This window comes from Ceratotherium simum, chromosome 11 (assembly GCF_057802395.1).
Source record: "Ceratotherium simum simum isolate JZ-2026a chromosome 11, ASM5780239v1, whole genome shotgun sequence".
Taxonomy (NCBI): domain Eukaryota; kingdom Metazoa; phylum Chordata; class Mammalia; order Perissodactyla; family Rhinocerotidae; genus Ceratotherium; species Ceratotherium simum.
This window is the reverse complement of record NC_141910.1, coordinates 2,205,808-2,224,466: the sequence shown is the minus strand read 5'-3', so window position 1 is coordinate 2,224,466 and position 18,659 is coordinate 2,205,808. Positions and strand designations below refer to the sequence as shown.

The window sequence follows — 18,659 nt, the reverse complement described above, 5'->3', positions numbered from 1 at the left end:
CAGTACAGAAAAGCCAGAGCTAGTACTTTCTCCATGGGGGTCTGTTTTCTTTTTTAATTGAGGTGAAATTCATATAACATACAATTGACCATTTTAAAATGTACAATTCAGTGGCAGGTAGTGCATTCACAATGTTTATTGTCAATAAACTTTATTTAATTTCAAAACTTTTAGGGTCTGTTTTTGGTTATGGGGGAGATGCACTCACCAAGGGGGCAAAGACCCCACCTGGCTGTTCATGGATCTCCAGCACCTAGCACAGTGCCCACAATGGCGCTCATACAGATGCTTGTTGAATGAATGAATGATGCCTTCCCAGGTAAACCTGATCTACCTGATCCTGGATGCAGCCCCAGAGAGGACTCCCTGAGCCTGCTCCAGAGCCCACTCCTCTGTGCCCATTTCGTAAACTGGGCCCCCGAGGTGTGGCCAGCGTGCAGATCTGGCACCAGGCAGCTGGGGAGTACCCCCAATTCACGAGGCTGGGGAGTCACCCGAAGCTGGGCGCCGGCGGCCGGGGAGGAGGAGCCCGACGGACCCCGATCGCTGTCGCCGCTTTCGATTTCACTTGGTCTCGGTAGCGGCTCAGGGAAGGCGCGTGACCGCCCCCCGCCCCACCCCTCCGCTTCCTCCCGGCTCTCTGGCACCGTGGCCCTGGGGCGGGCAGAGGAGCCCGAGCGGGCGAGGCGACGGCAGCAGCGGGCGAGACGACGGCAGCAGCGATGGTGAGGCCCCGGGACGGGGCGGAGCTGGCCGGGCGGGGGGCAGAGGGCGAGTGGTGGGTGCAGGGCTGAAGTCCGGTGCAGGGCAGAAGTCCGAAGTCCGAGGGCGGGGGCGTCCTCCGGGACCGCGCTGGCCGCCCCCGGCGAGGTGACCGCGGCCAGACCTTCCACTCCCGGTGCGCAGCCTGGGAGGGAAAGTGCGCCCGGTCAGGCTGCCCCGCGCCGAGTGAGCGGGACTCGGGCTTCCCACTTCCTTGAGCCAAGTGGTTATGAGCACCGAGCACCGGTTTGGGAGTCAGACTCCAGGCTGAGAGCCTGGTGGTGGCCACTTACCAGCTCTGTGACCCGGGGCAAGTCACTTAACCTCCCTGAGCCTCCTTTTCCGCACATGTGAAGTGGGGTCAGCAATGCCTGCCTTGCTGGATCTTCGTGAGGTTAATGGCAGAGGCCTGCCCCGCACTCAAAAACTGCTGCTGAAAAGTGGTAGGTAATGTGATGACCTTTTCAGCCCTTCCTGGAGCTGTGAGGAGCCAAGCCAGGCCGGGAGTTGAAAACCTGAGCAGCTGGGGTGGCGGAGGCTGTGCCAGCCCCTTGGCAGAGTGTTGGAGGGCAAACTTCTTCCTCTGGGGAAAAAGAAAGGAAGACGTTTACTATAAAAGTTCCACTGAAGTTATCAGAGTGTGGCATAGGCCTGACTTCCTCCTAACCCATCCCTAGGGACACATTCCTGAGTTGAGTCATCCCCACTCCTGCTTCAGACTCTGGCCCGTGTCGCCACTTGCCATCTCCAAGGCAAAGGTGTCACAAACAGGTGGTGCCATTGCTTCCCCTCTCCTTCCCCTCTCCTCCGGGACCTCTGGGAAGATGGGCCTGGCAGGAAGCAGGGTTGGGGCTTTAAGATGCTGCCACGAAGAAGCTGGTAGACATGTGGTGGATGTGGCCTGGCTAGGAGTCGTGATGCCTGGATGGCCTCATCTTCAGGGAACTGGAGGCAGGAAGAGGAAGTGGGGCAGGAAGGTGGTGCTGAGCTCTAAGGCGACACCAGGAAACTTAGGGAGGCTCTAAGAATGGGATGAGCCCAGAGCCCACTTACCACTGTGCAGGGTAAGGGATCAGGCAGGCCTAGGGGTGGGCTTCCAGCTGACCCTTAGCACTTGGGGAGAAGAGGAAGCTCCTGAAATGAAGGCTGAGGCCAGGCGAATTTATTAGGGGGTACTGGAAAACTCTGGGACTCTCACAAGTTCATCTGAGGCAAATAATGGATCAGAGCCTCGGGAGGGTATATTAATCTCTCTCCCCCACCCACCTCTTAGCCCCATCCTCTGTTTCTTCTTTCCCTCCTGCCCCTGTCTCTGCCCCCAGCTCTTTCCCTTCCTTTTTCCCATCCCCCTTCCCTCCCTGATTCTTCTTCCTTTCCCTTCTCTTCTCCTCTTCTCTGATTCATTCAGTCAACAAGTATTTCTTGGGCATTTCCTTTGTGCCATACATGGTGACTGGTATAGGGGATACAGGAGGAACAAAATAGTGATGGCAAAGATGGAAATTGCATGGGTACTGACTTGAATTCATTCATCTTGTAGATGGTCCTCTTATGCACTGTCCAAAGAATTTGGGTTTTGAGCCACGGGCCTCCCTCATATGTACACAAGTTGAGTTGACAGCATCAAAGGGTTTGGTGAGTCTTTAACCAGCCAGCTAAAGCATTTGACCTCTACCCGCATTCAGTTTAGCACAGGGGTTAAGGATGTGATCTTTGGAGTCTATGTTGGTTCAATTCCCAGATCTTCTTCTTTTTTTTTTTTTTGTGAGGAAGATCAGCCCTGAGGTAACATCTGCCAATCTTCTTCTTTTTGCTGAGGAAGACTGGCCCTGGGCTAACATCCGTGCCCATCTCCCTCCACTCTATATGGGACGCCACCACAGCATGGCTTGACAAGTGGTGCGTCAGTGCGCACCAGGTATCTGAATCCCGGTAGGCAGAAGTGGAGCGCGGGCACTTAATCACTACACCACTAGGCAGGCCCTTTTTTTTTTTTTTTTTTTAAAGATTTTATTTATTTTTTGCCCCCAAAGCCCCAGTAGATAGTTGTATGTCACAGCTGCACACCCTTCTAGTTGCTGTATGTGGGACTCGGCCTCAGGATGGACAGAGAAGTGGTGCCTCGATGCGCACCCGGGATCCGAACCCGGGCCGCCAGCATCGCAGCGCGCGCACTTAACCACCAAGCCACAGGGCCGGCCCTAGGCAGGCCCTTTTTTAAAAAATTAAAAAAAAATTTTTTTTGTGAGGAAGATTTGCCCTGAGCTAACATCCAGTGCCAATCCTCCTCTTTTTTGCTGAGGAAGACTGGCTCTGAGCTAACATCTGTGCCCATCTTCCTCTACTTTATACGGGACGTTGCCCCAGCATGGTTTGACAAGTGGTGCATCTATGCATGCCCGGGATCCGAACCTGTGAACCCCAGGCTGCTGAAGCAGAGCGTGCGCACTTAACTGTTGTGCCACCAGGCCAGCCCCTCAGATCTACTCACTGGCTCTGTGACCTTGGACGGGTGGATTTAACCCCTCTGAGCCTCAATTTCTTATAAAACTGGGATAACAGTACTATCCTCAGTGGATTGTTGTGAGGATTAAAGAAAATGAAGCAAACAAACAGCTAGCAGCACAGTGCTTAGGTCAGAGTCTGTGCTGAATGGCGGCTGTTATTATTGTCAAGATATAGAACCTTATCAACAGCCTGCAGTGCCTGATGAAAATAAACTAGATGCAGGTTATCAAAGGCCCGTGTCAAGCTCTGTATTTAGGTTATAAACAATTAGGTGTACAAGTTTGCAATAAGGAAGAGCTTGCTTGGCTGTTATATCTAAGAGGTTTTATTGACCACAAGTATTGTGTAGTTCTTGGGATCTGACTGCTAAAAAAAAAGCGAGGGAAACGAGCTACATCAATAATAATAGCTGTTATTTATTGAACATTTAGTATGTGTCAGGTATTGTGCTAAGCACTTTATTTATAATATGTCACATGCCTTAGCCAACACTGTGGTAGATATCATTGTCACCACTTTACAGATGAGGAAGTGGAGGGTCAGAAAGGTCATGTCCTCAGTCTTCAGTCACTCAGCTGGTGAGTGGCAGAGGCAGGATTTCAAGGAACCCAAGGCTGCAATGCAGAGCCCTGCTCTTAGTCTCTGAGCTCACGTGAGTGCTGAGCCAGGAAGGAGTTGATACCCCCGTCGCTGCCCAGGGCCATCTGACTACGATGGCCAGACAGCTGGAATAGGGTGTCTTAGGCACTAACCAAGAGAGAGGGGAGACAGCGGAGTTAGGACAGGGAGGGGTTTGAGAGCTTTGTTTTCAGCATCAAAGGAGGAATATTCTGTACAGAGGGTAACGGTCTGTCAAGAACATTTCCTGTGTAACTACCACCCTCTGTCTGCCAATGACGCTGCTGCTTGCCCTACCCCCCGGCTCAAAAACTCAAGCCCTGCAGGCTCCTGGCAGTGCTCGGAAGTGCCTGTCTTGCCCACCCTTCCTCTCTATGCTCCGTGCCCACCCCCACCCCACCCCCCACCCCCTCTAGCCTGGTGGACATCTCCTCACACCGTTGCTGACAGCACTTCTCCTCCCCTTCTGGCTGGCCTCTCTGCCCTGAGTTTTCTCACTTCCATCCATGCCAGTCTACCACCAATAGAGAAATTATCCTGAAGCACCTCTTCAGTGTTGCCCTTAGCTCAGAAACCTACACTAGCTCTCTATCCCTCCCTCCAAGTGAGCTTCCTCTCCTTGACTTTTACTGCTTCCTCTGGCCCCATCATGCTCCCACACCCTTACCTTCTGCCTGCTGCATCACTGTCCCGAGCGTGTCTCTGTCTCTCTATGCCGAGAATGCCCCAGTTCCACCTCATCCATCAAGGGCTCACACCCTGTCCATCACAGTTCTCAGGAATCCCCCTCTCTGTGGTAGCTCCAACTCTCACTATGTGTATCTCACAGTTAACTCTTCACTTTCTCTGATTGTCCCTTATATGTCTCTTTCCCCCAACCTATAGTGACTTCTTAAGAACAGGCACAATTCACTCAGAAAATATTGTCCACACATCCACTGTGTGCTGGGCACTATGCTGAGTTCACTGTGGCAGGAGGCAGCATGGCCTTTCCCTCTGGTCGCTTACTTCCTTCCACACCCATAATTCTGTATTTCTCACTGTGCCAGCAGAGACCTGTGCGTATAGTGTCCGTTTTCCGCTGGTTGAGTGGGGCCGAGGAGGGCCAGGAACTTGAGCCTGAGGCCTCTGTGTTCCCTGGATCAAGTGTGTTTTTAGGCTTGGGCTCATCTTGGCTCCAGACAGGCCTGGCTTTGCAGTGAGGGAAGAGGCTGCAGACTGCAGCAGGAGGCACAGCTAGCTCTCCTGGAGAATGTGACCCAATGTCACCCCATGTTGGAGAATAAGATAACAACAGCTGTAGCATTTAGAGTAGAAAACAATAACATCCAGTGCCCCATCAGTCTTTAGTGGTGATTCTCATTTTCGAATCTTTGTCCATTCTCGGTTTTTGCCTTGGAATATTTGAATGTGGGGGTGCCTTGGACTGTGTGAATGCGAGAAGCTCCAAATAATGGAGCCTTGTTGAATAATATAGTAGTAACAATAGCAGTGATGATGGTTGACTCAGGAAAAGGTAGAGATGAGCGCAGCTTCCCTGCTCTCTTCATTAATCTTCCTTGTTCCCCAGTTACTGCTTCCCCTGGCCTGTGAGTTCACCCCTCTATCATGGTTCGCCTGCCCCCTCTCAAAGCAGGTTGCTTTTCTAGCTCATGGGTAAATATTGACCTACTTGGGTTTCAGATGCCTGCCCCTCGAAACTCCTGCTAGGCTAGATAAACACAAGGGGATAACATCTCTTGAGAATCAGAGCTGCTTTTGGAAAGGCTATAATGCAGTTGAGCCACTCACTGAATCTGTGCAACGGTCACCACTGAGCTGGGCCCCCGGAATGGCGGCAGACAAAGGCAGGGCATTGGCCCCTGCCTTCCCTCTGGGAGCTTGTGGTCCAGTTGGGGAGGTAGGGCTTATATACTGGGAATACTTGGAGGTTGTGCACAAGGCAGCTGCAAGGATCCTGAATGAGGATTGTTGCCTGAGTAGGTGGCCCTCTGTGACCACAAGATCCCTTCCCTTTCTCTGGTTTTAACTGGAATTCAGTCAAGTGCCAAAATACCTGCTGACGACAATAGGCAGTATAGTCTGGCAGGAAAGGGAGCTTGGCCGATGCTCTGTGGGGAGGAGATGAGAACTGGGATGGGCTGTGGGGGACAAGGCTGGGAGGAGGCAGTTACTGTGGTTTGTTAATCCACTGGTATTCATCTCCCTGACATGTCCCTGGACCTGCTTCTGGACCTCCAGCTCTCACTAGGGCCTCCTGCCCTGGGTCTCTTTCAGTTGCATGCGTCTAAAGGCCAGTTCCTTTATTGCTTGTGACCCATGCTTTCTTCCTCTCTCCTGTCCTCTCAACCTCCCCCCGCTTGGACTCTGCACCTCCCTTCCCCGTCCTCTGAAATGAGCTGGGTTCTTTTGTTAGGTGAGGCTGCTGCCTAGGCTGGGAGATCCAGGAGTTGGTCTTGTCTCAGTGAGTTGGACCCCAGTGAAGATCCTGGCTAGCTGAAAGGCTGGAGGCCAGAGGCCAGGAAGGCTGAGGTTCCCCGGCAGATAGAGAATCAACTTCGAGCATTGATGTGGATGTAGAGTTAGGCCATGAGGCAGAACTGGCCTGACCAGTCAGAAGCCCAAAGAGGGAAATCTGATCTCAGTTTGTGTTTTTGTGTGTCTGTGGGGTTAGGCAGAGGCTATGATGTATGGTGGTCCAAAATTACCTTTCTAGCTCTGTGGGGTGGAGCTCCTCTTTGTCTGGCTTCTAGCCAAGTAGCTTGGTTCCCTGTTCTTTGCTTTCCCTGTTTCTTAGGCCAGTGGGAAGCCATAGGGCAGGTGCACATTGGGTACAGGCCATCCTAGAGCAGGCGGGCAAAGTGTCTGCTTTGTGGGAGGGTGGGGTCCTGGGAATGTCCCATCCTGAGGCACCTTAGAGTAAGCTGAGATGCTTGAAGCCAAGGCTGACCTAGGACCTGCCTTGATGGGCAAGGAGAGGAAGCCTATGAGACCAAGGTGAGCCACACACAGCCAGGAGGCTGGCCCTTCACTCTGCACGTATGAAAGATGTTGTTTTCCCAACTCATACACTGCGCGCGCGCGCACACACACACACACACACACACACACACACACACACACAGTGGGGGCAAAGAGGCCTCTAGGTCTCAGGACGAGGGACAGATGGGGGCCTCATGCAGCCCTGACCTTGGGCTTGATGCCCAGGCAGGGAAAGAGTTGGAGCGGTGCCAGCGGCAGGCAGACGAGGTCACGGAAATCATGCTCAACAACTACAACAAGGTCCTGGAGCGCCATGGGAATCTGGAGGAGCTGGACCAGCGTGCACACCAACTCCTGGGCAAGGTGTGAGGCCTGGGGAAGCAGGGGAGGGGGAGGGAGAGGCTGTGAGGAGCCCTCAGAGGGAGCTCTCAGGCTGTGCTCAGGGTCTCTGGGCCCTTCTGGGGCCTGAGGCTTGCCTGAGGGCCAGGGTGGGACCTGTGGGTTTCTTGAGGCACCCCTAGCCTAGATATGCAATGGGTACGCTTCATGAAGTAAGAAGTTCTTGGTTTGAAGCTGTGGACCTTCCTAAAGGTTAAGGACTGGCATTATTAACTGGGAGTGAGCCCACAGGGCTGCCAGTCAAGTGCTACACCAGTGCCTGAGACCGGGAGTCAGGCTGGGAGGGTCCCAGGGCAGGTTGTATGGAGAAAAGGAGCAGACCAGATGGGGAGGATACAGGAGGAAACGAGGCCATGCTGGGGCGGGGTTGTGAGGAGCTGGCTCTGGGGCCCTGGGGGAACCACTAACTCCCACTCTGTGTCTGGGGGCATCCACAGGCCGAAAACTTCAACAAGACAACTGAGGCCCTGGCCAAGAAGAAGCGATGTGAGAACACCCGTTACTTGGCGCTGGCGGTAGGCGTTCTTCTGCTCATCATCCTGATTGTGCTGCTGATCATCTTTCTCCCACACACACACAAGGGCAGCAGTGCCCCACAGGCCCAGGACACAGGCATTACCCCAGGGGACTGACCCAGCTGGGCCTGGAGGAGAGGCCGGATGACCGCACTGGCTGGTTCTGGTCTCCAGACAACCCCGGCGTTTGCTCCCGTCTGAGCCACCCCAGTGAGTGCCGAAGGGCAGCCCCAATGTGTCCACCTTTGCATCTCCTATCATGCCACAAACTGGCCTTTGAGGGCAGCCTGCTGCACTGGCCATGCCAGGCCAGCCCCACATGGAGCTCAGTAAAAGCTGCTGTTTCGTTAAAAGCTGGTGTATAGTTTGTGTGTGTGTGTGTGTCTGAAGGTGTCCAAGTTGGTTCATCCTGCTCTGCCTCCACCCGAGGGACTGCTTAGAAAGCCTACCACCCAAAGGACTCCATCTTTGGGAGGTGGCCCCTTCCTCTCCCTTCCCTACTTGATCCACCCCTACACAGACAGATCCTTCTGGAGTGCAGGTGTAAAGACACAACAGCCCCCAAACCAGACCCTTCAATCAGTGCCCTCTGAGCCTGTCTCTCTGAGAATGAAATCTATTATTTTTCTGATGTCTTGGGGATGCTCAGAGAACGAATGGGACTCCACAAGGCATGACAATGAAGCAAGCACTTCAAAGATTTTTATATCATGAGGCTCTCACCTTTAGATAGACTTTTCCTCCTCTGAATGCTCCTCCTCCCCAATTTCACTGCCCATGTTCATCGAGCTTTACACCAAATGCGAGGCAGCAATGAAAATGGGAAGGGCTTCTACGGTGCTGTAATGCCGAGTCACAGAGGATGGCCTGGAATTTGCCCTGTGGGAAAGAATCGGGCTTTTCAAAGCTCCAGGGCCACAGAGGGCCAAGCACGCAGTGCCTTCAGGGCCACAGAAAGATCCCTGGGTAAAGGCCATGGAAGAAGGAAAGAAGGCCCCACCAAGACGGTGGAAGCAGGACAGCCTCTGCCTGGGCTGCTTCACTCCAGCTCAAACTCGTGTGGGTGGGAAGGGGAATCCAGGATCAAGGGTGTAACAGAAGCATTTCCTTTTTTCAGAGAGTGAGGGCTACTGACAGAGAAACAGGAACCCAAGAGTTGTGTGGAGCTTTACCCTCACAGATCCTGTTACTTCTGCTGGGCTCATTACCACCTGCCTTTCCTGGGGAAGATGGAGGAAAGCACTTGGCCCTGCCTTTGGTTAGCAACACCACTTAGAGGCTGTGCGAATTTGGGCAAGCCACTTCGGGCACTTGGGTTTTACATATGTAAAAAGGGATAATGATACTTAGCTCCCAGGCCAATTGCGAGGATTATTTATACTATGTGTAAAATATCCATCTATGTAACGGTTCTAGATGCCCAATAAATGGTAGCTATCATCCAAATCATTTAGTGCAGTGGTTCTCAACCCTGCCTCACATTGGAATCACCTGTAGAACTTATAAAACTACCACACCCAGTTCAGTTAAATCAGATCAGTTAAATAAGAGTCTTTGAGGGTATCAGACATAGGTTTTGTCTAAAGCTGCAACCCCTTCTGTCCTCTCTCCAGGAGATTCATGAGTAGCCAGGGATGCAAACCACTTATTTAATTCAAGCCACTAGTTTTACAAAAGCTAGGGGAGAAGTTGAGCAGTGGGCTGAAGGTCACCCAGTCCCAGGAGCAGGTAAGGCCCCAGGTTCCCCGGCAGGGATCTTCCCCCTGACAGCTGAGGAGGTTTGCCCCACCCTTTATTATTGTGCCTAACAGAAGAAATCAGCAGGACATTTTTGTTTGTTTTGCGGGGGTCGGGGAGGAATCAAGCGCCAACTTCTGAACCAACTAGAACCCAGCGAGTGCATAAGTGCCCGGCGGAGTCCGGGGCAGAGCAGCGGGAAGCGCCCTGACTCCAGGTTCTTCCCCTAGGCTCGCAGAACCCTGAGCCCCTGGGCCAGCGCCTCCCTCTCTCTGAGGCCTCTAGCATCTGAATTGCCTAGGCCCCCTGAGCTGCAGAGTAGACCAAGGACCGCTACAGCCCAGACACTTGGCTTTTTCTGGGCGCTACAGACGCGATGCCCACGTCACTCCCAGGTACCTGCCCCAGGCTCGGACTCCAAAACAAACGCTTCCTGACCAGTCCCGGGCCCTGCCATTGGCTTTAGCCTTTGATCACCTGACTTATTCAAGCCAATGAGAGGCGACAGAATTGATACTTCCGCTTTCTGTGTGTCTAACGAGGCACTGTGCCCGCCTTTCGGATGCTCTGATTGGTCATCCACGTCCAACTCGCCAGTTTATTGGCCAGCACTGTGAGGCCGCAGTCCAGCCGGTCCGAGGGCTGTGTCAGACAGTGCGGCTGCCATGGCGTCCTATTTCGAAGAACACGACTGCGAGCCGTTGGACCCCGAGCAGGAGGCTCGAACCAACATGCTGCTGGAGCTTGCAAGGTGGGTGCGCGGGGCTGGGAGGTGGGGCCCAGGCAGCAGGTTTCTGGGCTGGGCTGGCTGGAGAAGCCGGATTATCTGGGGCAGCGGATTCTGGGGAGGACGGATGAATAGTCTGGGGTGTTAGTCCGGCGGCGAGATTCCGGGGGAGGTCGATAATTTGGATCATCCGTGGGCGGGCCGGGGCAAGGGGATTTTGGGAAAGACTGGAGCCGGAGAGTAGGGGGAGTCAGGGGCGGGAGGCAGCGGGCTCTAGGAGGTATGGGAGAAGGCAGGTCATGGAGGCGGGGTAGGGGCTTGTGAGTGTGAGTAGGTGCATTCATTAAGAACTCCAAGAACGGAAGTCGACACTGCCACCTGGAAGCTCGCTTTACCAGGTCATTCCTGCGTGGCCTGATTAACTTCTCTGAGCCTGTTGCCTCGTATAAAACGAGAATAAACGGCCTGCGTGCTTGGGGTTGTCTGATAGTAGGAGTAAATCATTTCCCACTTCTTTTTATCTAGTGAGCACTAATGAGGGGTAGCTATGATTACTACTAGCTGGGCAGAGTATTTATCTGTGAATGCCTAGTGGATTGTGAGAGCAAGGAGAAGGTATGATTTTCTTTCGTTCTGATCTTGCATCCTTCTTCCCAGGTCACTTTTCAATAGGATGGACTTTGAAGACTTGGGATTGGTTGTAGACTGGGATCACCACCTGCCTCCACCTGCTGCTAAGACTGTAGTTGAGAACCTCCCTAGGACAGTCATCAGGGGCTCTCAGGCTGGTGAGAACACTAATTCTTTCCACTGTTTGGGGCAGGTCAGCCAGACCCATTTCCTCCCCAAGCCAGACTGTAGTCTGACCCTTCAGTTTTCCAGGCCAGGTTGGGGCAGGAGTGTCCTTCAGGAGTGGGAGCTGGGAGGTAGGGCCTGTAGCAGCTCTCCTGATCAGCACTCCCTCCTAAAGAGCTCAAGTGTCCCGTGTGTCTTTTGGAATTTGAGGAGGAGGAGACTGCCATTGAGATGCCTTGCCATCACCTCTTCCATTCCAACTGCATTCTGCCCTGGCTAAGCAAGGTACTGCTTCCTTTCTCCAAGCCCTCACCTTATGCTGGGCCCAGTTCTCAAGCCTCTTTCTGTTGATGGACTGTTGGGGGATCAGAGAAGGGAGAGGGGTAGGGGTGGGAGTTTTGGAGCAGGAGACGGATATTAGCTTATGGAGACCAGACCCCGGCTGGAACACTGCCCTGCTTTTCACAGACAAATTCCTGCCCCCTGTGCCGCCATGAACTGCCCACTGATGATGACACTTATGAGGAGCACAGACGAGATAAGGTAGGGGCTTGGGGTAAGTGGAGGGGGTGGTGATGGGGCTCCCTCAGCCCCTGTCCTCAATGCTCTCATTCCGCACCTCAGCAGGCTTGGGATAGGCCTTAGGGTCCCAGGTTCTGGCTGCCTTCCCAGTGACTTTGGTGAGGGGCAAGAGTCTTGGCAGTGCAGATGCTAGGGGCCTGAAAACAGTAGGAGCCTGCCCCATCCCTTCACCCACAGGCCTTCAGGTATGGCCCCTTCCCAGCATGCCCTCTTTCCTTTAGGCTCGCAAGCAGCAGCAGAAGCACCGACTTGAGAACCTGCATGGAGCCATGTACACATGAGATGGCTGGGGCTGAGCACCCGTCCTCCACAACATCTTCCTGTTGCACCTCAATTCCTCATTAAAGGTTTCTTTACCCACCCTGTGGCTGCGTTGCTCACAGGCCTAGGCAGGGGCTCTGCACTCTCTACTAGGTCCCTACTGCTATTGAGGAAGGGGGTCCTGAACCACAGAAGGCAGCAGGCTGCATATCCCTCCCTGCCAAGCCTGCTGCCATGAGGGCAGTGGAGCCCAAGTCAAGAACCTGGCCACTGGATCATCCAGGGCTTGGGCCTGTGTGTCTGTGGCTGGAAAGCAAAATGTGTCAGGGTCTGGCAGCCAGTAGCTACTTAAAGATGGTAAAGATAAACTAGCCTGCATCCGCTGCCCCCTGCAATTTTTAGTCAACCTTGGAATCCCAGGTGCTTCCTTTAGCTCCACTGTGAAAATTGCTTTTAATATTTTTAAGTTGCTCCCTGCATCCCTCCCACCCTCCCATATGCCCTACTAAGGAATCAAACTTCAAACTGGACTCTGAACAGGGGAAGGAAATGTGAAGTGATGAGACCAGATCAGTTCTTTAGACTGTTTAAAGGCCCAGAAAGGGTTTCCCGCCCTGGTGGGGTATTTGGATAGCACTTGGCATCTTTGTTCTTGGCAGCCCTGCTCTCGAAGAGCACTGGGCAGTCAAGACTCTCCCTGGGGCAGGGGCCTCCTCCCATCCTTTGCCTAGGGAAAGCCATGCTTGATCAGGCCCTCTCTGACTCTCCAGAACAGACTACAAACATGCAAATTAGAATTCTTTTAATAGATATAAAAAAAAAAAGTACTAAAATATCCAGGTTCTGCTGTGTTATTTGCCCTAAAGAAAGTAAGGGGCAGAGTGAAGAATCCCAGTCCAACTCAGTGGGCCCAGAAGTGGGCCTTCCCACAACTAAGATGTGCTCACAGCCCCCCACCCCCCAACTTCTATCCCTCTTGCTGTTCCCAGCCCCCAATTCCTGCCGCAGGAAACCCCAGTGGTCTGGCCTCAGCACTGGGGAGTAGAAGGCACCTGAAGGGCTGGCTGGGTGAATGAGGATACGTGACCTTTAAACATAAAAACAACACTGCAGAGTGGGGAAGTGGGTTGTGTGCAGCTCAGGCAGCTGCCAGGGTCCGCTCCTCTATGGCACAGGTGGATGTGGGATGGCCACTCCTTCAGGAGTGAGGAAGCTTATATCCCAACAGAATACTTTCTTAAAATCATTTTTGGTACAAAATAAATGCAAAGAAGATATGGGGCGGGCAGCTGTGGAGGCCTGGCCAGCCACCCTCCCCAGACCTCAGATCATGGCGATGCTCTCAGGGGCACAGTTGAGGTGAGTGGAGGTGCTACTGCTCCCGGAGGACTTGCACGCCCGGCCAGGGGCAGGCTGCAATGCAGCCACCACCGTCTCAGAGGAGACTGCCCCAAACTCATAGCTGAAGGTGCCATAGAAAATGAGGATGTCGATGACAAACACCCACTCGCACAGGGCTGCCCCGTGCTGCAGGTGAGAACTCTCGTGGATAAAGAAGACACCACCTGGAATGAGGCTAAGGAAATGTTCCGTAGGATGGGTGGGAGCCTGGCGACACCCCTTCTGCCTTCCCAGATATATAACTAGGTTGGGGCAAAGGATTGCGCCTCACCTCCTGGGAGGGGGAGCAGAAGACCATACTGGGCAATGTTATCTGGAAGGTGTGCCATCCTCCCCACCTCGTCTTGGGTGAGCAAAGGGCTAGGCTAGAAGATGAGTTACTGGCTTCCCTGACCTGGAAGGATACTGAGGATCAGTGTGACAAAGGCAATGGCTGCCAGCACAATCCGCAGGTAGGCCATAGCCAGGTCCTGGGGGGCGGTGGCCCCATGGTAGGACAGGGCACAGTGCAGGCAGACAAAGAGCAGCCCGGCGGAAAAGGCCACACCAGTTCCGACGTAGTGCAGAGACTTAGCGTGATCCACCTAGGCCCAGAGAGAGGAACTGATTCGTGAAGCAGCCCCACCTCTCCATCCCCCTTCACACCTCCTCTCTGTCCCTCTTCCTCCCTTCTCCCCCCTTTCCCTCCCAGAACCTCCTCCCCCCACCCCCAACCTTGAGGGGCTGCCCCTACAGCTTGGGTCAACTATCAGGAGACTGAGACCCCATGCAGACAGGCAGGGCCTGTTAGGGGAAGTTCAAGAGGTGGGCAGGCAGGCGCACCTGGAAGTTGCCGACCACCAGAAGGCCTGCAGCATTGGTGCAGCCTGTGATGAGCGTTGTTGTGTTAACCCAGGAATGACGACTCTGCTCCAGAAGCTGCCCGTAGCGCAGGAGGCAGATCAGGGCCACTGGGGGAGGACAGCATGGGTGGGGCCAGCACTGGCGCCTTCCTCCAGCCCAGCAAGCCCGCCAGCTTCCCCCCAAACACTCTGAGGGCCGGAAGGGAATAGATGGGCGGGTGGTGAACTGGGTTTCCTCAGGCTCCAGCCGGCAGGATGGCTGTGTGAGTCAGCCTTTGGAGAGAAGTGGCCCCGCTTGCCTTAGCCCTTGGTGGGGTGGGCTGCACTATGCAAGGGCTTCCTGGGCCTTTCTGGGGTGGGGGTGTGGGGGTGGGCTGGACTGGGCTGGCTAGCGGGGCTGAGGGCACAACTCACCCATGAAAGCACCCAAGTTGCCAATGAGGCTGAAGAGGCAGCTCTCTGGGGGGTATGTGCCGCACTTGCTGCGAGGAGGGGGGGCAAGGGCAGAGTGAGAGGGGGCAGGAGCACCAGAGGGCCCCCATTCTGGCCCACCTGCTCTCTCTTGCTTTATTGTCCCTGTTCCCTAGCAGGCAAGCCACTGATTTATGAGAAGGGTCAGTGTCCCTCACAAACAACTGGCCCCAGGCTGGGGCCCCCCAAAGCAGAGCTTATATATGTGACAGGTAAGGGAGTGCCCAGGATTGCTCAGCAGACCCCAAGACTCCTTGGACTCCCTGAGACTGTCAAGGCCTGCAGCTCGTCTGGCTTTCCTTGAGCCAGAACTTGGGCTGGGCAATCAGAGGGCTTGAACTTAAATCCAGGTGCCTCCACTTACTAGCTGTGTGACCTGGATGCATGACATAACTCAGTCTGTTTCCTTGCCTATAAAATGGTGAAAACAATCACTGCCTCAATGCTGGGAGGATTAAATGACATTACGCATGTAAAGCGTTGAGCATAGTGCCCGGCACATAGTAATTGGCAAGTAGTATTGTTATTAAGTGCTCTTAATATAATTATTCCTGAGACCCAGGGACTTGGCTGGGAGTCTAGCAGGGCCTTGGGTCTCCCTGACCTGCCCAGTTTCCAGGCCTTACCTGATGAGGGGGACATCGTCCAGGGTGCAGCAGGTCTTGGGACCCCCTTGCTCAGTGGGGTCAGGAAAGCAGGACTCGTTGTAGGACCTGGTAGGCAGGACAGAGAATAGACTGGGGGAATGGGGTTCCCCAGGCATTCAGCCTGTAGCCTTAGGCCTCTCAGAGACCACCCTCCCAGATCTCCCTTGGTAGGGGCAGAAGAGCCCACTTCCCAGGGCCTGCCTGAGACAGAAGCCAAAGGGGTGAAAGGATGGTAGTAAGCAGGTAGAGGGGCACGAAGCCATGCCTGGGGAGGGGCAGGCGCTGCCAATGTCAGAGAAGAGCAGTGAGGCCCAGGGTCTCAGGGCTACCCTTTGGCTCGCGGTAGCCCCGGCCCAAGAGGGAACAGAGATGAAGGGAGCTTTAGAGTGAGGCTGTCTGCAGAGTGCGCCATACCAGTTCTCCACGGGGCATACGTGGCGGTTCATCACGGCCATGGCATACCTGTGGGAGCAGAACTGTCACCCCACCCTCATGACCCTCCCAGCCCAGCCTTCCCCCACTGACTCTTCTCCCTTAATTCTGGCCCCATTCAGCCTCATTGTCCTTGCTGGGGACTCAGGTTGGTGTGGCCCTGAGGCTTGACATTGACCCACAGCATGGCCCCAAACTAGAGGACCTCTGGAAGTTGCCCTGGCTAAGAGTACGTCTGTTAGGACCACCCTGCTGGACAGCAGTGGTGCCAGCTTGTCCCAAGGGGCTGTGTGCCCAGGCACCAGGCCAGGCTTTGGAGACAGACAGACTGACCCTGGGTACCACCCCAGAGCCTGCAACAGGACAAGGGACTTTTTCTGTGTCGTCAAGCTCCTGTTAGGTCCTGGCTGGGCCCTGTCCCTCCTCAGCCTGGGACCATTTTGTCCCCTAGTTGTCCTCCCTCTCCCCCTCATTACTCACACAGTCCATAGGCCAGTGATGGAGAATGCTGACAGACTGACAGGAAGGAGGATCCAGGCGGTCATGAGGGAGGGGAGCCAGGGTGGTGGTGGTGTGGGGGGGAGGATAAGAGGTAGGTGGGGAAGAGGGGGCCGGCCCGGCTACCTTCAGATACTTCACCAAAATCATCAGCTGCCAGGGCCTGGTGGAGAGAGACAGGTCAAAGTCCAGGGTCCAGTGACTGGCCAAAGCCGGTGGGGGGCAGAGGAAGGTGGTCAACAACTGATTCAGAGCTCCCGCTGGGGCTCTGAGCGCCCACACTTTGGGCTGAGCCCCGCCAGAACGTGGACACCCTCTGGCATCCACCGGGGGCCTCCGTGTTCCACCGAAATGCCATCGGCGTGCTCAGAGACTCAGGCGGGGCCATCACTTCTGGGAAGGGAGTCACCGCCCCTCGCCTGAGAGACCCGGGCTAGGAAAGGGGCTGGAGTTAGGACAGTCAAGGGGCCCATGCCAAGGAAAGCCTGGGAGGGTGTCTGGGGCCCCGGTGGAGGGGCGGCCACGCGCAGGCAACCACCTGACCACCGGCGCCCCAGGGAACAGGCGAGTTCACGCGGGAAGCCCAGCCCGGCGCCCGCCCGCGTGGGCGCTTGGAGCCCGCGGCCGGGATCCGCGGACACGAATGATTCCTGGAGGTCCCGGGAAACGAAGGGGTCCCCAGTACGCACCTCCCCGGAGCGCCCCGCGGCCGCCGCCGTGCTCTGCTCGACCCCCGCGTGGCGCCGTCTCCAGCTGCGGCCCTCGGAGCAGCCCTGAAAGGTTTAAAGGGCCGAGCGGCCCCGCCCCCGGCGCCCCCGGCAGCGCCGCGCCGCCCGCCGGGACCTGGAGTCCGCGCGGCCCCGGCCCCGGCGCCCGCGCCCTGCCCGAGACTACAACTCCCGAGCCCCCGCGCCCGCGTCACGGTGGAAACGTGGGCGGCGCCCCAACTTCTGGGGACCCGGGCGCCGAGGGCTACGGCGTGGGACGCGAGAGAAGGCTCTGACACCGAGATGCCAAAAGGATAGTCTCGTTTGCCCTGTTCCTGCGGTGGAATCTTCGGGAGGCGGGAAGCTCCGGGGGCTGCACAGCTCTCCAGCTCCACCTGTGATTGTCATCATGCACGTGGCTGGAGGAAGCCTCCCTCTGCCGCTGGGCGCAGTTGGCAGCCTGGACCCGCCGGCCCACAGTGAGACTTCGGGGACCTTCCCTCAGTGTGGCGCCCGGTGCCTGCCTCTGCCCAAGGCGAGGCGGGTCCGCAGAGAAGTGAGCACAAAACCTTGGCTGTTCCTTAAGAAATTCTAGCGCCCTAGATTTGGCTTATGCTTCCCTCCGCTCAGCAAACACTGGAGGAGGGCTACTTTTGTCAGATACTTTTTATTTTCAAGGGTGCAAGTACACAGAGTACTGTCCGGAAGTCAGTGTTCAAAACATGTTTCCTGACTGCTGAACACTTACCTGAAGCAAGGCCGCAGAGACCAATGGATATCCATTCCAAGTAGACACACGTGGCCAGGTATTGGTGAGCAAAAGAGAGGAGAGGAAGGTGGGAGACCCAGGGCAATTTGGAAAAAGGAAACAGAATAGTACAGGAATAAATTACCCACCATCTTCACCAAAACTTACAGTCCAAGAATGCCCTCCTGGGCATTCCTTTCAGATTAAAAGGACAGGAATACATCCTTTCACATACCAGAAGCACGCCTGTCACTCTAAAAGGCAGCCCTGTGGAGCCCTTATGAGACAACACTCAGGCCGACAGATTACCTGAAGGGAGCATGGGCCCAGGCTGCCAGGAGCTGGGGAGCTTAAGTTCGGCAGCATTGGTGACGCAAAGGTAATGTGCAGAAACAAGGCCCTGTACTGGGGGGAGACAGAGCAGATAAACTGGACAGTGGCTTGAAGAGGGAGAAAACTTTTTGGTGAGGAAGACTGTCCCTGAGCTAACATCTGTGCCAATCTTCCCGTTTTTTTACGTGGGATGCCACCACAGCATGGCTTGATGAAGGGTGTGTAGGTCCACACCTGGGATCCGATCCCACAAACCCCAGGCCGCCAAAGCGGAGTGTGTGAACTTAACCACTATGACATTGGGCCAGCCCGAGAAACCTTTTTGGACCCAGTGGAAGGTAGAAATGAAAACAGAAACCCATCAGAGAGCCCTTTTCCAAATCACATCAGGACAAGTAGTTAAAGCAAGGCCAAGAAATATGGCTGTGCTGTGATCACTGTACAGGAGTACCTGGCTGAATGGACCAGTGGGGTATAAGATCCAGTCCACTTTCTACTGGACATGCTCTGTGCCCCAGGACAAAGGGGTACCTCTTTCTAACTCAGAGATGCACCATATTCCTGGCCAGGTGTGTTCCCATTGGAGCAGGCACCTTTTTCTCATCTGCCCAATGGTGCTGTGAACTTGCAGCATTTCCTACTTCATTGAAAGCTTTGTGATTCTTCCCCCCGCCCCCCAAAGCCCCAGTAGATA

General features: G+C 54.9%; 3 protein-coding genes across 6 annotated transcripts; 2 read left to right on the top strand and 1 right to left on the bottom strand.

Annotated features, from left to right (window-relative positions):
• Nucleotides 1–255: 255 nt before the first annotated feature.
• VAMP5 (vesicle associated membrane protein 5) lies at nt 256–8,137 on the top strand. Of its 2 annotated transcripts, XM_087436480.1 has the most exons (3): nt 256–725; nt 7,096–7,233; nt 7,707–8,137. In XM_087436480.1, the coding sequence occupies exons 1-3, from the start codon at nt 723–725 to the stop codon at nt 7,899–7,901; spliced, it is 336 nt and encodes a 111-aa protein (XP_087292606.1). In that variant the 5' UTR covers nt 256–722; the 3' UTR covers nt 7,902–8,137. The 2 variants fall into 2 exon arrangements, with proteins under 2 accessions (XP_087292606.1, XP_014648220.2); XM_014792734.2 differs by lacking the exon at nt 256–725 and having other exon boundaries at nt 816–7,233.
• Nucleotides 8,138–10,148: 2,011 nt separating this feature from the next.
• Nucleotides 10,149–11,985, top strand: RNF181 (ring finger protein 181). Its single transcript, XM_004437216.3, has 5 exons — nt 10,149–10,272; nt 10,906–11,036; nt 11,219–11,328; nt 11,512–11,586; nt 11,847–11,985. Exons 1-5 carry the CDS (start codon nt 10,187–10,189, stop codon nt 11,904–11,906), a joined length of 462 nt encoding a protein of 153 aa, XP_004437273.1. The 5' UTR covers nt 10,149–10,186; the 3' UTR covers nt 11,907–11,985.
• Nucleotides 11,986–12,671: 686 nt separating this feature from the next.
• Nucleotides 12,672–16,996, bottom strand: TMEM150A (transmembrane protein 150A). 3 transcript variants are annotated; one of them, XM_004437217.3, is made up of 8 exons: nt 16,867–16,996; nt 16,160–16,340; nt 15,662–15,709; nt 15,227–15,313; nt 14,544–14,611; nt 14,110–14,237; nt 13,694–13,871; nt 12,672–13,451 (listed from the first exon to the last, which is right to left on the bottom strand). In XM_004437217.3, exons 2-8 carry the CDS (start codon nt 16,222–16,224, stop codon nt 13,210–13,212), a joined length of 816 nt encoding a protein of 271 aa, XP_004437274.1. In that variant the 5' UTR covers nt 16,225–16,340; nt 16,867–16,996; the 3' UTR covers nt 12,672–13,209. The 3 variants fall into 3 exon arrangements, with proteins under 3 accessions (XP_004437274.1, XP_087292605.1, XP_087292604.1); XM_087436479.1 differs by lacking the exon at nt 15,662–15,709; XM_087436478.1 differs by lacking the exon at nt 16,867–16,996 and having other exon boundaries at nt 16,160–16,694.
• Nucleotides 16,997–18,659: the final 1,663 nt, after the last annotated feature.